General features: G+C 36.2%; 1 protein-coding gene across 3 annotated transcripts in view; it reads left to right on the forward strand.

Moving 5' to 3' along the window:
• Window positions 1–12,950, forward strand: part of LOC127643122 (beta-1,4-galactosyltransferase 4-like) — a 38,093-nt gene extending 25,143 nt beyond the window's left edge. The window contains exons 5-8 of one of the 3 annotated variants that reach the window (XR_007970455.1): window positions 375–497; window positions 5,737–5,841; window positions 7,939–8,044; window positions 9,964–9,997. Coding sequence is in view for 2 of the 3 variants with exons in the window: in XM_052125703.1 (XP_051981663.1) it covers window positions 375–497; window positions 5,737–5,841; window positions 9,964–10,105 (370 nt within the window). In the remaining variant the exon portion in view is untranslated. Of the gene's footprint in view, window positions 1–374; window positions 498–5,736; window positions 5,842–7,938; window positions 8,045–9,963 lie in introns of all 3 variants that reach the window. The other 2 variants (XM_052125704.1, XM_052125703.1) reach the window with 2 other exon arrangements.
• The last annotated feature ends 3,928 nt before the right edge of the window (window positions 12,951–16,878 follow it).

Consider the following 16,878-nt stretch of genomic DNA (forward strand, 5'->3'; position numbering starts at 1 on the left):
ATGAATACCACTCTAACAACATTAAAAACAATGAAATAAACACACTTGCATACAACTGCAGACTCCTGTAGATAGATCGCTTCTCCTCTTTTTATTATTTCAAACCTAATAAACTTGAAGTGTGCTTGTGCTATCTGTCTTTTAATATAATGCCACGTTTTTGGTTATTTTGTTAACTAATGCAATGATATTCATACATTTTTAAATGTGGCCTTGGTATTTAAATTCTTTTTGAGGCCACTGTACATTGAATGTCATGTGTCTTAATTTAATCTAAGGAGAGTTTTCCAAATTGTACAAATGATTGTTAAATTAAATAAATCCTTGTTAAAAATTTGAATGACATACATCACCCTGCACAACTGATTTTACAGGCTCAGATATAAAGGTTACTTTGGGGGAGTTTCAGCCATGACGAAGGACCAGTTCCACAGGGTGAACGGCTTTCCAAACACCTACTGGGGCTGGGGTGGAGAGGATGATGACCTGAGAATAAGGTATGAGAAACTATAGAGAGTTATGTTTGCACTGTTGAAATGTTTGAGTTTTTTGTGAGGGGTTTTTAGGAATGTGCAAATTTATTATTGTTATTATTTTAATTGTATCCCCTTTTCACCCCAATTTTGGAATGCCCAATTCGCACTACTTATTAGGTCCTCATGATGGCACGGTTACTCACCTCAATCCGGGTGGCGGAGGACATGTCTCGGTTGCCTCCACTTCTGAGACAGTCAATCCGTGCATCTTATCACGTGGCTTGTTGTGCATGACTCACAGCATATGGAGGCTCATGCTACTCTGAACAATTTACCATGTGCCACATTGAGAGTGAGAACCCCTAATCATGGCCACAAGGATGTTTCCACATGTAGCTCTACCCTCCCTAGCAACAGGGCCAATTTGGTTGCTTAGGAAACCTGGCTGGATTTGAATTCGCAACTCCAGGGGTGGTAGACACCGTCAATATTCGCTGAGCTACCCAGGCCCCAGGGATGTGCAAAATTACATATTTTCCCAGTCTGCCAGTGATTTGTTGACTTGTCAGTCAAATTGTTCACCCAATGTTGTCATTGTTTACACACCTTAATTTCATTCCAAATATGTATTTTCTTTTGTAATGAAAATAAATGAAGACTGAGGTTTTCATGCGCCTAAATAAAATAAAAAAAACGGAACTACAAATGTACGCCTTTCGTGATTATTAAATAATTGTCTGAATGGGTTTATTTGATATTAGCTGTGATTTATTGTGCACTTAAAATTCCAATCACATTTTAATGCACAAATAAGGGAATCTTAAGCAAATATATAAATGACTTATATAAATACACTTGTTTGTGTGTCATTCAGTTGAACTCCAAGTGTCACTGACTAAACCGCGAAGCAGATGTCAACCAGAGTAGCACTTATCAAGTGCTCTGATGCATGTGCCATCAGCAGAGGCTTGCGCCAAATTACAGCAAAAATATAAACAAAGAAATATAAACTTTGATAGTGAACGTAAAGCGCTCTGGCTTCACTTTAAAAGATCTTGTAATGGCAAATATAACTGGTCACAGCGTGTTCAAACATGTAGTAACACAGAGGAGATGCTTACCCTATTTCTGTGGATTGATAAAATGATACAATGAAATCTCAAAGGTTTTGCTTCATGAGAAATAAGGGCTTGCATGTGTGACGAGGAGGTAACTCAGCGCCGGCCGTGCAACCTCACGGCCCGGCCATGCCCTCCTCCTCATCACAGTGGGTTTAATTATGGAGCGTTTAAATAACGTGTGAAGAAACGAAGACAGAATTATTTTACTATTGCGTATTATAGTATAGTCAGGGTTCCCAAGCGTCCTGACAACCTGGAAAATTGCAATGCATTTTTCCAGTCATGGAAAATGAGGAAAATGCCTAAATGCCCTGGAAAATATTTTAGGATAATAAAATTGGATGTGTCACTAACAATGTTTTGGTTACATATACAAAAACATGGTAATGATCGGGACTCAGGATAGGTGTCAAATACCAATATAATATCGCTTCGTCACTGCCAGCGGTTTAACATTGTTAAAGAGCCCATTTTATGCTAATTTACAGGTTCATAAATTTATTTTGGGGGTCTAATAGGTTTACATGCTTTAATGTTCAAAAAACACATTATTTTTCTCATACTGTACGTTGCGTTTCCCCTCTCTTCATACTCTGGCTGAAACACTCTTATTTACCTCCAGTCTCTTTAAAGCCCCTTCTCAGAAAAGCCCAGTCTGCTCTGATTGGTCAGCCAGACTTTCTATTTATTTGGGAAACATTTTGGATCTCCAACCTGAACAGCATCAAAGGAACACATCTCTCAACACCCAAGTAGCACTCCTAGTAACTCATTTGTGGACACAGAGCGTGTGTCGGAAATGTGACGCCCCTTACCATAACTGAGTTTTAGCTCCCTAGGCTTCGTGAGCAGCTCTGTAAACACTATGGTAACAGTGGCGTCAGTTTTTCCTAGCCCGAATCCGATAAAGAATGAAATAATGATAGTTTGGAAGAACAAGCTGATCGAACCAAACCACCTTCGCAAGCACAACTTGAGGAGGATGTTTCACAGTGCTAAGTTTAATTTTGTAGCTTTCTTATCTCACAATAATCACTGTTGATTATTGTGAACCTAGCAAAGCTTCAAGTGAAAGACACATCTTTTGCTGGAATGGGTGTAGCCAACTTTTTTCACCCGAGATATGAACAGAGAAGCGATATGATAGGTGTGGGTGAGAATTGGGTCAATATTTAAGTACTACTTTTGTTTTCCTTTTATTCTTTGTGCATATCGCCCCCTATTGGACAGGGAGGAGAATTTATGGTAAAAAAATGACTTAAATATTTATCTGTTTCTCACCCACACCTATGATATCGCTTCAGAAGATATGGATTAAAACACTGGAGTCTTATAGATTACTTTAATGCTGACTTTATGTGCATTTTGGAGCTTCAAAATTTTACTACTATACTACTAAAAATCTTCGTTTATGTTCTGCAGAAGACAGTCATACACATCTGTGATGGCATGAGAGTGAGTAAATGAGAGTTTTCATTTTTGGGTGAACTATCCCTTTAATGGGATATCCCTTTAACTGCTGCAACTGGATAGTCAGTGAGTTGAACTTGAGAACCAGATAAGTCTGATTCTTAAATTAATCATTCACACTTTTGTAAACTTGGTCTAACAAATCATTGACAAGATCCAACTTAAAAGAACGATTTGTTCATGAATCAGACTTTGCTAGTTCTCTCATGACCTCTCATGAATGCACCAAGGAGAGCTAGGGAGGATGTCAACATTTTAGTTTTCATTGCTTTTTGTAATTTTGGAGCTTAACATCCCAAGACCCCTTTGACTTTCCTTACATGGAAAAGAGTTGCCAAGATGTTGAGAAATTGTCCTTTTGTGCTCCATGGAAGAAAGTCATTCATGTTTAGAATGTCATGAGTGTGAGTGAAAGAGTGAGAGAAAGAGTGAATTTTTATTTGTGGGTGAACTGTTTTAAAGAGAATTTTTGAATAATCGGGGTCCACTAGACCCTGTTTCTTAGGGGGTGTTCACACAGGGCATGTTCTTGTGTTTAAAAAGATCTTGAAGGAGGGTAACTGTTAAATGTTGGACTGAGAACTTACAGCCCTTTAATTGTATTACTGACAGATATTCAGCTAAATATTTATAAAAAAAATTAGCACAAACCTATCATAGGAAAATGATGTCTGTGGTTCAAATGGGTCAGAGCTTTATTTTAAATATACATGAAACTTTTCACCACATTGTGTTACAGCTGATTAAAAAAGGAATAATAAAAGATATATATATATATATATATAGATATATATATATATATATATATGACAGATACTAGGATTCTAGTATCTTGACTGCTTGGACCACTAATAAAGATTATTTGCAGTATATTTAATATAGTAATATAAGGGCTGCATATTGATACATATTTTCCGATTCACAAGCTCCCAATTCGATTACTGAGTTTGATTCGATATCGATTTCCCTTTTGCTTGCATATAAAAGTAATTATTTTCCAGGTAATGCTGTTAATTATTCAGGTACGAGGTACATTACAAAAATATTATTTTACTAATTATATTTTATTTGTTTTTTTATAGTTTGGTCACATTTTAGAACAAATCCATGTATTCAGTCAATATATATTTTATATATAATTTTTTGTTACATGTTTATTGTTTTATTGCATAATTTGAACTTTTAATGCCCCCGTTTTCACCTGGTATTAAGATGTGTCTTGACTGATCCGATCACATGTGGTCAGATGAGACGCATCGCTGTTTACACCTGGGCATTTAAATGCATCTGTGACCACTTGTGATCAAATTTGGAGGGGAGGGACTCTGTTTAATGATGACATGCATCTCTGTTTAATGACGACATGCATCAATTACTATGTCATTGTGTTCCTGCATGATAATAAACCACAACAAAGTCAGTAAAGACAAAGCACGTGCGAAAGAACGGCATGCAATTTCTCCCTGATGCAGCTGAAATTTAATCAAAGCACAAACACAATATTTCGATCAGAATTGTGTTATTTTAGTGGATTAGTTGTATTAACATGCGCTGCAGATGTTCGTGCTTCTCATAAGTGTCCGTACATGTTGATATCAGACACACTGAAGAAGATCTGTGAAAATCTCATGTTTGTGTATATATCCGCTTTTTAAATGTTTTTGATCGGACTGTTATTTCCTTTTAAATGGCTCTTAACCGGCAAAGTTGAAACTCATGTTTTAGCGCAGCGGTTAATTGACAGGCAAGGGGTGGTGCTTCGCTGCTGCCAGAACGCATACAGGACGGATTAGCATTTACACCTTAAATGTGATGTGTTCAGATGTGTTTACCACATATGTATGTGGTTTTTGTGATCCAATCACAAAACATTTAGACCTTGTATTTAAACCTGTATTTAGCGCTGAACACATGTGATCCGCTCACCAAAATGCATCTTAATACCAGGTGGCAAAGGGGTCAACAAGTATTTACTGTACATTTGAGTTGTTGATCTCATGCTAAAACCGGTACTGTCTCTTTAATAAAACTGGCTTTTCTGTAAAGAGCGTCTCTAAATGAGCGCATATTAATGAGAGTGACTCGAACTGCTTTATCTCATCTGCGCTATGCGTGATTAGAATTAAAAGCATTTTTTTGTTGTTTTTGATCGACAACTGACAAATGGGTTGCGTGAATCTTGTCTTTGGACAAGCATTACGTTTTACTCTCAACACGCAGTGAAAGGATTTTGCTGCTGAATATTCCACCACTAAACTACACAATCACTTTTGAGTGAAATCTAAACATTTACCAACCAGTTGCCAAATATATATTTTAGCCACGCAGTGCAAAATTTGGTTGCAAATGCGAGTGATTTCTTAGCATTGTAGTGGAGAGTTGCGCATCGAGTAAAAGATCGATCTTATATTTTTAAGAATCTAGATCGCTGCATCAATGCAATCGCGATGCATCTAAAACGTTTATATTTTTCCCACCCCTAAGCACTATGGGTACAATTATGTTATTTTTATTTGCTATCATTACATTGTATTTTACTTCTCAGAATTAAATCGGCTCTCTGATATCTCTAGATTTTGGTATCAATATTGGCATTAGCCATTAAAAACCCATAACAGTTTACCACAACCCCTCTGTGTTGAAGATTTCAATAGAAGAATCTCTTTCAGAGTGCAGTTGCAGAAAATGACAATAGTGCGACCTTCCCCTGAGGTGGCACGCTACACCATGGTCTTCCACAAGAGGGACAGTGGCAATCAAGTCAATAAAGACAGGTAAGTTCATGTCTTTACAGAATGTTGCAATATTAAAATGTTATTCTGACAAGAGCAATAATGGTCTTGCAAGTGACCAAAAAGCCTCATGATTGGAGAAAGGTGCTCTTTTTGAGAATATGCATTGTTAAATTTGAGCTCATTAAAGGAGTTTAATACATTCAATGACAATGAAGATGAAAGAAGGTCTTCTTTTATTTCCTGCCTATAAAATAATTTGAACCACATTTGAATTTTTACTTAAAATGCCTAAGCACTGATGTCATAGTCATTATGTTCTTGCAGTGCTTTCACACTTCACTGGCAGATTTTTTAAGAATCACACACATTCCCCCACATTCCTCACTTCCCCAAATGCAGTTTTTCAGACATATAGGACATTGTGGGGTCTGTTTGTGTCCTTTAATGAATCTTTCCAGGGAATATTTGAAGTAGAGGTGTATACCAGAGCTGACGTTAACCATTATATTTTTTATTTTATTTAAACTTTTGTTTATCAGTTCATCTGGTTGCCATTAAGTGTAATTGTTGTTTTTGTTCTCTTTTGTACAGTTATGGTTACAAACTCTCTCTCCACCTCCCTACACTCGTATTTTGAGTGTAATTAATTGGCCAAAAAAAGAGAAAACACAATAAAGTTGAAGATGAATTTGACTGATAGCATTATTTATTTATTTATTCATTCATTCATTCAAAATTTCTGTAGATCATATCGTATCGTGAATTGTTTTGGCCACTATAATCGTGTTGTGAAAATCTGTTATCGTTACAGCCCTAATTTGAAGTGGAAAATAATGGTCAAACAGTGCTACTGTATAATAAAAACAGTGTTATCACTCAAGATAATGTTTGTATCTGATGTCATTCATCAGTAAAAATGTAATTGCTTAACATAGTTAATTCTAAATAGTAAATTCTGTTTGAGGAAATGTTGTTAAATATTGTTAATGCTGCCTGGACCGAAAGTTCTTAGTGACCGATGTCATTGTAGAAATGCGCTATTTGCAGTCAGCCATGATCAATATATTCAGTGAGTAAAAGTGTCCAATTTCAGGGTAATATCATGATAAATCGAGCAATATGTATGATCTGAACATAGGGGCACTCATGAATATGCATAGAATACATAAAGCAGCTTTTTCTCAAAGAAAAGGCTTTGTCTGTCAGTCTTCAAATCATCTGAGTACACACAATTGTTTTACGTTTTTCTTAAATGCTATTCATTTCTTTGTAAATATTTATCAATTAGAAGAAGAAATTACTGCACCTTTATTCTTAATCATTATTTATTATATTAGTTTTACAAATATGTTTTCAAGCATATTTAAGGTAAAATTATTATTTTGTTTTACAAATATGATAATCATTAGGTTTGGGGCAATATGGTGATGATTCAGATCAATGTACGAAATGAGGTTAACGATTCGATATTATCTCAACTCAATATAACAACACTTAAATGACAAATTATGAATGAAAATAGTTTAATTTTAGAAACAAAATGTTTTTTTGGGCAAAATGTACATAGTTTCTCATAAAAATAAAGTTAACTAATACACAATATAAATGCTCCAGGTTCAAATAATATGTTTCTTATATACCTTTCTCTATTAGAAAAGATCACAAACAAATAAACCTTGAAAAATATGCTTCTGAGACAATCCGTGCATCTTATCACGTGGCTCGTTGTGCATGGCACTGCAGAGACTCCCAGCATGTGGAGGCTCATGCTACTCTCTGCGATCCACTTACAACTTGCCATGTGCCCCATTGAGAGTGAGAACCACTTAATCGTGACCATGAGGAGGTTACCCCATGTGACTATAATCTCCCTAGCAACCAGGCCAATTTGCGTAGTTATGACTTTGCAGTAATTCCATGAATTTTTAAGATCCAAGAACTCAAGCACTTGGCCATGCAACAGTCAGCTCACATCCGCAGAATGTTTGATGTGCTTCATCCTCGTGCAGTTGTGCAAAGTGTCTCTGGTTGGTTGAGTGACATTTCATTAAGTTTTGGTATAGTTGGCAGGGTGTCATGGTCTTTGCACTTTTTTATTTTTTTAATGCTGAGATTTTGCTCCTCACGTTGTGTTAGACGGGGAAGCTGACATGCTGTCTTACAGGCATTGCGCATTTTATCAATCTTTGACCGTCCCAGAGTGACTTTCCGCACCCTCCACGTGAACTCTGGCGGACCCCAGGTTGGGAACCACTGTACTAAATTGTTTCATAATATATAGATTTTATAGTGTATGAAAGTGTATATTTTATAATTTGTCATTTATATTCACATTGTATCTTTTAAAAACAATTACATAGTCAATTACTATTATGTTATTGATGTCACTGTTTATATATTTTTGTAAATACATTTACATATATTACATTGAGTTTACATTTCTTTGTATAACAAGTAGGGATGGGTATTTTGGTCATTTTGTCTACTCAAGTACTCAGACTAATTACTCGAGTACTCGTCGAGTGTGTGTGCGTGCGTGCGTGCGTCCGTCCCCAATTGTTCGCTCCTGTTGGAAAAGCAGCGATGCTCCATATTGTTGTTGCTGTGATGATTCATTAAGCATTCCATTCAGCTCGGATAGTCTGAATTTCCACCTTTCAAATGGGGAAAATGCAACGGAATTACACTTTATGTCAGTTTTCTAACTAGGAATCTCATGTGGAAATCTCCCATTTCGTCGAGATGCAGGTGTGTTAGGTCACGCAAACATTTCGGCACCCAGGGCAGGGAGGTTTACACTCAGTGACAAACATTCACTTTTATTGAATAACATCCATTAACGAGTCAAAGTTCTTACATTAAATGATCATAAAACGTGTTTAGCAAATATTTAGCAGACAGGGGATCAAAACACGATTAATTACACTCTCTTTTGATGATAGTAATGATAGCATTGCAGCACCATATATCAGTTTGGTTGCTATGAGATGTCTGACAATCAATGTACCCCTCAAAATTAGCTCCCTCTTTGACACGTGTGTGTTTAGTTGTCAGATAATTGTCACTGAATTTCGAATTAAGGGAAAAGTCTCATCATGCATGATCACCATCAATCATCGTTTTCATGACCGATCATTGCTGCCACTTCCGAGTACTCGAGTACACTTGCCCATCGCTAATAACAAGTGCTAAAATGGTACTGTATCTTTAAGGATGGTGGCAGTTCAATGAGTGTGTTGCACAGAAGTGTTTTGGATCAGCACACATTAATGAGAGGTGGCAGTTTCTTTACTGCATCCGTACTATGTGTGATTAGAATTTGTTTATTACTTTTTGAACAACAACTTAACAGAAAGAATTTTACAAATTATTCAATGAAAGTCGAGTTGTAATAGCTAAATTCAAATATTTAAAGCACTTCAAAACTTTGTGCGAACTCTGTGAATATTGAAGAAAAGTGACCAAGAGACATTGATGTTTGGCAGGCCATTTAATTTATTATCATATGGACAGAAAACAACGGTCCGTCCTCATTTATTTTCATTCCAGATATTTCGAAATTCTATATATTGTCCCATCACTAATTATCATGCGGTTTTCTTGGTCATATCACAACCTGAACTAACCTTGCCACGTCACATAATGGATCATCTGATATTTTTAAGAAATTTACTGACTTTGAAACAGTCTAGGGTTCAACATTTACGGTTGTCTACTTGTCCGGGACAACCACAATGCAAACTTGGATAACTGAAACATTGAGTGAGTTTGTACACAGCACTGAAATAGTGCTTTGACTGACTTCTAAAATGACACAAAGGCATTTAAACAGAAATCACATAAGCAATAAACAATTTTAAGCACGCTTAAATGTTAATTGCTAATGCTGGCAGAGTGCACTATTGGGGTGGTTTGCACCGGAGCAAATGCATTAATCATAAACAATAAAAAAGCGTCTCTTATTAGTTTCACTTTTAGTTCGTGGTCCAGTTCACTTATAATGTTAATTTATAAGTAATTGCATTTTTTATGTATTTTTAAATAAATTTATTGATCGACAAAATTTCATTGTCATCATTTAAAATGTAAATATTTGTTAGAGTAACTAAAGTGATCCATATTTTGAGCATGGCACTTGACCCCTTGTTTTTACTGATGCAGGATGCACCTTTTACGCCGAACTCCTCGGACATGGAAGATGGATGGTTTGAATTCCTGTTCCTACAATGTTCTGTCTGTCCAAAAAGCACCTCTCTACATCAACGTCACAGTGGACATCGGGCAGCCTGAGCATGCTCATTGAACCGTGTGCCAATTCCTTTAGGTATTGACATTGAAGAGAGTTTGTATTGAAACAGAGCGTTCACCAGTGCCTGTCAGATTCAGTGTTGGGTGTCGTCGCTCCACTACAGATTGCACTATGGATCTGGCCTTCTATAACTGTTTTCAACTCTACTCTTTAAGGACACATAATGGGATCATTTGTCCATTTTGAATAAAAATGCACCACTTTTTGAGTATTACATTAATAGAAAATAAATAATTGAATGTGGTAGATGAATGTTTTTCATGATTGAAAAACACTCAGAAGTTTGGATCAATTAATATACAGTGGCAAGAAAAAGTATGTGAACCCTTTGGAATTAGCTGGTTTGCTGCATGAATTGGTCATAAAATGTGATCTCATTAAAGTCACAAGTATAGACAAACACAATTTGCTTAAGCTAACAAAGCACAAACGATTATAATCTTACATGTCTTTATTGAACACCTACCATTAAACATTCACAGTGCTGTGGAAAAAGTATGTAAACCCTTGGATTTAATATCTGGTCGATCCGCCTTTGGCTTCAATAACCTCAACCAAACGTTTGCAGGAGCTGCGGATTTGACCTGCACAATGCTCAGAAGGAATTTTCGACTATTCTTCCTTACAGAACTGCTTCTAGTCAGCAATATTCTTAGGATGTCTGGTGTGAATGGCTTTCTTGAGGACAGTCCACATCATCTCTATTGGGTTTAGATCTGGGTTCTGACTGGGCTACTCAATTGTATTTTTTGGACGCCATTCTGGAGTGGAATTTCTTCGATGTTTAGGGTCATTATCCTGCTACACCCAACTTCTACTGAGCTTCAGCTGGCACACATTCACCCTGATATTATCCTGTAGGATATCTTTATAATCTTGGAAATGTATTTATCCCTCTATGTTGGCAAGCGGTCCAGGCCCCGATGCAGCAAAGCAGCCCCAAATCATGATGCTCCTACCACCGTACTTCACTATTGTGGTGATGTTTTCATGTTGGTATACTGTGCAGTGTTTACGCCAGACGTAGTGCTCCATGTTCTTCCCAAACAATTCAACCTCAGTTTCATCTGTCCACAAAATAATTTCCCAGTAGCTTTGTGGAGTGTCAAGGTGGTCTTTGGAAAGCTCATAAACAGAGATTTTAAGTTCCAATGATTCCTTCAAGTCTTTGGCTGTCATTCTAGGGTTCTTTTTTTTACCTCATTGAGCATTCTGTGGTGTGCCCTTTGAGTCTTCTTGACTTGGCTTGAGTCAAGAGAGAGAGTAGCCACAGTACTAAACTGTCTCCATTTATAGACAATTTGTCTAACTGTGGACAGAAGAATATCTAAACTCTTCGTGATAACTTTGTAACCCTTTCTCTAATTCGTATTTGTTGATGTCATTGACCTAGGGGTTCACATACTTTTTCCAACCTACACTGAATTTTTGAATGATGTATTCAATATGTACAAGAACAATACAATAATTTGTGTGTTATTAGTTAAAACCGATTTTTAAATGTTTGTTCATTATTGTAACTTAGATGAAGATCAAACAATATTTTAAGACAAATTTATACAATCACTTTTAGTCATTCCAAAGGGTTCACATACTTTGTCTTGCCACTTGAGTTAAGTAATGCCTGTAAAGGCTTGCCAGGTCATTATGTTATAAGTAGCGAAAAGTACAGGCGGCGCTGGTTTATTCATGTTACACCAACGAGTGTTTTCTATAAAGTGTGTGTTTTATATGAATGTTCTAAGGTATTGATTCAGCCATTCGGTGTCCGGTAGATATTTTAGCAGGTGTTTGAATCCATTTAAATTTGCCACAAGGAAATGTATTTAATCAGCTGAGTTTAACTTCAGTGAAATGTAAATGTAGGTGTAGATGGGTTAGTTATTTTAGGTTTAGGTCAGTGTTCAGAAAGAACGACTGTTCACTCATAAAATTGGGTGGTGTTACCTTACTATCTGATCAGGGAAAATAAATGTATTTTCATTTTAAATTATAGGCATAATCCTTTCAGTTTTATAAGTTAATAAACCCTGCAATGTGAAGTGGTCCATTATGTGTCAAGCTAAGATTGAAAGTTTAAATTTTGAAAATGTCATCAGGGGTACTGATGACATTTTATTTCAAAGTTTAATTCATTTAGAGAGTCATCAAATAAAATGTGTTATTACAAACCATACAAATCACACTTACTGTGCTGTATATTTCGGAATGTATTAATGTCTGCACAGTGTAACTTTATTTTAAGCTTTCTAACTCAGCACTTCAAGCTTCCGGTTACTGTCCTGGTCAAGGAGTCATTCAAAGGTTGTGGTGCTGTTTTTGTTATCTGTAATACAATTCAATATGTGTCATATACAGTTATTTTAGCGTGACAGCATTCATTCCAGAAGCTGAATTTCAACACAATGTGGCCACAACATCAAACCAGCTGAAGACCCTTTTATGTGGGCACTTTCTACTTCATTTTCCTTTTTCTCTACAAAAGTTATAGTGTTGACTGTATTCATCAAGCTCAACAATGACAAGTTATTGTAAGGAGTATGATCAAGCTAATATTTTTCTTTAATTTTGTACTCTTTTTGTGGAAAATTCCAACCCATTTAGTTGAATTTGTTTGGGCTATTGAAATACGTTTTTCCTCTGTTTCAAATGATTTAATAAAGTTTTGACAGAATATTTTTTGAACACTAATGTGTGTCATATAGATATGAATGTATCATATGATCTAATTGTATTTACTACTCATAGTTTTAGCTGACTGATCACTTATATATATATATATATCCCTTTTATTAAAAAAAAGTTATTATAAAAGCGGAGCATCTCAAAATATACTTGTTTGGAGCCATGAAATGTTAATCTTTGTGGTTTTGTATTTTCCTTTGTAGTTGCAATTGTAGAATACATTAATATTGTTATTTGCCCTCTAAATTGAATGTTAATTTAATCGAATACTTCGAATTTAGAATACTAGATTGATATTAAAGTTCAATTATATCAACTAGCAGCGCCAAGATCATAAATTCTTCTATTTGTGCCATTTAATTCTTATACATTTCTCATTCAGCCTTAAAGGGATAGCTCACCCAAAAATGTACTCACCGTCATGCTGTCTTAAACTTGTAAGACTTTTTTTCTATTGTGGAACACAAATGAAGATATTTTCATAGGCGAATGATGTGTTTACATCCATACAATTCAAGTCAATGGAGTCCAACACTTTCAAGTTCCAAAAAAGGAAATATGACTAGTGGTTTAACCCATGTCTTTTGAAGCAATACTATAGGTTTTGCTGACAAATAGACAAATGTAAAAAAAATTTCACCAAAAATCATGACATCTGCAGTCTCCTTGGCATGTTTATGATTTGAAGCTTGATTTAACGTTTCCTGGGGCTTAATCCATGCACAGCACTATACACACGCTATGTGCACATTCACACATTGTACACAAGCTCTGAGAATAATTTTTGGTTGAACTATTCCTTTAAAGGTTTATACAACTCGCAATAATGCAGCTTTTTCTCTCTGTGGACCGCCGCTTTTAGCACCTTGTTGCTTCTTTGTGTTATTAAACTTGTTACGGCCCCTTTCACTTTTAAAAACTCAATCTCTCCTCTCATTTGTCGTGGCCATGCTGTCTTTGTAGAGTTTGTTGCAAGTCATGTAAAAAAAAAAAAAAAAAAAAAGTATCTTCTTCACAATCTCTGAGAGATGGGGTTCAAAATGATCAATTTTAACAACAGTAACCTAGGTAACAACTCAGCTGGCACGTGTGATTGTAAATAAAACACTTCCAAACCACACCCACAATTAGTTTTATCCAATCACCAGTGCTATTCAACCAGCCGAATTCTCCTAGGTCAAGAATTTCAGAGATGTGCACGAACAAAAGAAAAATCTCCAAACTAACACATTGGTAGAGCATAAACTTCACTGCATTTCATCATAATTTGTAGGCGAACTAAGCGAAGCCTTTTGCCCAGTGAGTATAAATTAGCCTTACTTCAGCAGAACACAAAGGAAGATTTTAAGAATATCTCAGCTCTGTCCATACAATGCAAGGGAATGGTGATCAGACCTTTGTAGCTTTAAATATCAGTGTTTAAATCCATATCTTATGAATTGATATAACAGTTGTGGGTGAGAAACAGAACAATACTTAAGTCATTTTTTACCCTAAATCTCCACTTTCACCTTCAGATGTGAAAGTGAAACTAAACAGGCCACATGTTATGGTCAGATGTGAAATTGATAGTGGAGATTTGGAGTAAAAAAAGGACTTCCATTTTTATCTGTTCCACACCCATTATATCCCTTCCGAAGATAAGAATTTAACCACTTTTTTTGTTTTTTGGATTACGTTTATGTTTTCTTTATTTGATTTTGAGCAACAAAGGTCTGATCACAATCACTTGCATTGTATGGACCTACAAAGCTGAGATATTCTTCTAAAAAAATCTTTGTTCAGCAGAAGAAAGTCATACACATCTTGGATGGTATGAGGATTAAATGATGAGAGAGTTTTCATATTTGGGTGAACTATTGCTTTATAGAAGAACCCTGGAGAGTCTGCAGTATGTTATAGGTGACAGTCACTGCCCTCACTAATACACACAGACACCAGCAGAAGGGGCTAAATGCTTCTTTGCCATTTGGACATACAGGGATAAAGACTGTGGCTATAATGCTGACTGATTTGCAGAGGGGAAAAAAAGTGCATCTGTTCCAAAACTATCTCTGCCTTCCGTTTTCACTTGTGAATGGTCTTTCCTTTTATTTCTGCGCTTCCTAAAACATAACAGAATATGACCTGCTAACTCAGTTAAAATAAACTCCTCTTTTTAATGGGACTGTTAATGAAAGAAAGAAAGATGCTTACAATTTTGAAGAATTGCAAATTTGGTGGAAGGGAAGAACATTTTATTTTCGTTTAAAAGAAACAAAAGTTACTTAGATTTTTTTCTATTAGACACCCCATAATAACATTCTTAGAACATTCTACAACCCCAATGCTATTTTTCAGTCCTTGAAAAATGCTAATAAAACCAAAAAGGATTGATTTGTAAATTATATTCACGTTTTGCTATATTGAAAACACTACAACTACACATAATATGATGTTTTACCTTGTACATTTCATTTTTATTCATTTGATTTAATATATAGTCATTTCAAATCAGATAACTGCAACACGCTCCAAAAAAGTTGAGAAGGGCAATTAAAGACTAGTTCAAATAACAAGGCGATGTGAAACAGAAGATGTTAAACAGGTGAGGCAATCGTGTCATAGTTTATAAGGAGCCTCCAAAAACAGCCTAGACCTTCAAGGGCAAGAATCATTCGCGATTTGTCAATTTGCCAACAGATGCTTCAGCAAATAATCCAGCACTTTGAGAAAAATGATCCCCCAAAGACAAATTGGAAGGATTTTGGACATTTCACCCACTACAGTGCACAATATATTTAAAAGATTCAAGGAATCTGGTCAAATCTCGGTGTGTAAAAGGCAAGACGAAAACCACTTCTGAATCTTAAAAATGTATTTGTAATGGATATCATGAACATGGGCTTAGGGATACATTAGTAATCCTTTGTTAGTCAACACCACTCGCCTCTGCATCCACAGATGCAAGTTAAGACTTTACTATGCAAAGCAGAAGCCATACATCAACACTGTCCAGAAACGCTGCCGACTTCTCTGGGCTCTGTCTCATCTTAGATGGAAAGTAGAACAGTGGAACCGTGTTTTTTGGTCCGATGAGTCCACATTTAAATGTTTTTAAAAACACAGCCATCTCTGGGCCAAAGGGGAAAAGGACCATCCAAGCTGTTATCAGCATCAGGCCCAAAAGCCAGTGTCTGTATGGGCCGGGGGAGTGTCAGTGCCCATTGCATGGGTCTCTCACACATCTATGAGGGCACCATTAATGTAGACAGATATGTTAAAAATTTGGAGCAGCATACAATGCCATTTCAGCTGGACAACTTCAAACCACATTCTGGCCGAATAAGCAGACCATGGGGGTGCTAGATTGGTCTACCTGCAGTCCTGACCATCTCCAATTGAGAATGTGTGTCGCATTTTGGAGCGCACAATATGGCAACGAAGACACCGTACAGTTGTGCAGCTGAAGACCTGCATAATGAATGAATGAGGGAAAATTCCACTTAAACTTAAACTTTTGTCTTCAGTTTGTTAAACAGTTTGGTAAACACTCGACTGTCCCAACTTTTTTGGAGTGTGTTGCATCTGATTTGAAATTACTGTACATTTAAAAAAAAAAAAAAACTATGAAATTCACAAGGAAAATCATCATATAATTTGTGGTTGTAGTGCTTTCAACATAGTAAAAGGCTCTCCTTATTGTTTTATTAGCATTTTTCCTACTGTCCCAACTTTTTCAGAATTGGGGTTGTATGTAAAATTAATTATTACAGGACAGTTCGACATGAACATCTGACTGAATTCACCCTTTGTTGGCTTCTGTCACATGACATGGTTCCTCTATAAGAAGAAAACCCCTTTTGCATAAGGAGACTGGACACAAACAAATGTCTGTTCTTGCACTCTAAACAGTGCTCTGATTTCAACATCATATTTGAAAGGATTCCCTTTTCTCATATTAAAGGAAGACTTCAGAGGCTGCTGGGAAAAGCTGTTCCAAGAAAATTGTTCTCTTCTTCTGGTTAATAACCGGACACTACGTTAATGCTCTACTACAAAGCTGCTCAAATGGCAACCTTATACCAATTCTCTGGTTAACA

The sequence above is a fragment of the Xyrauchen texanus genome, chromosome 4, assembly GCF_025860055.1.
Source record: "Xyrauchen texanus isolate HMW12.3.18 chromosome 4, RBS_HiC_50CHRs, whole genome shotgun sequence".
Lineage (NCBI taxonomy): Eukaryota > Metazoa > Chordata > Actinopteri > Cypriniformes > Catostomidae > Xyrauchen > Xyrauchen texanus.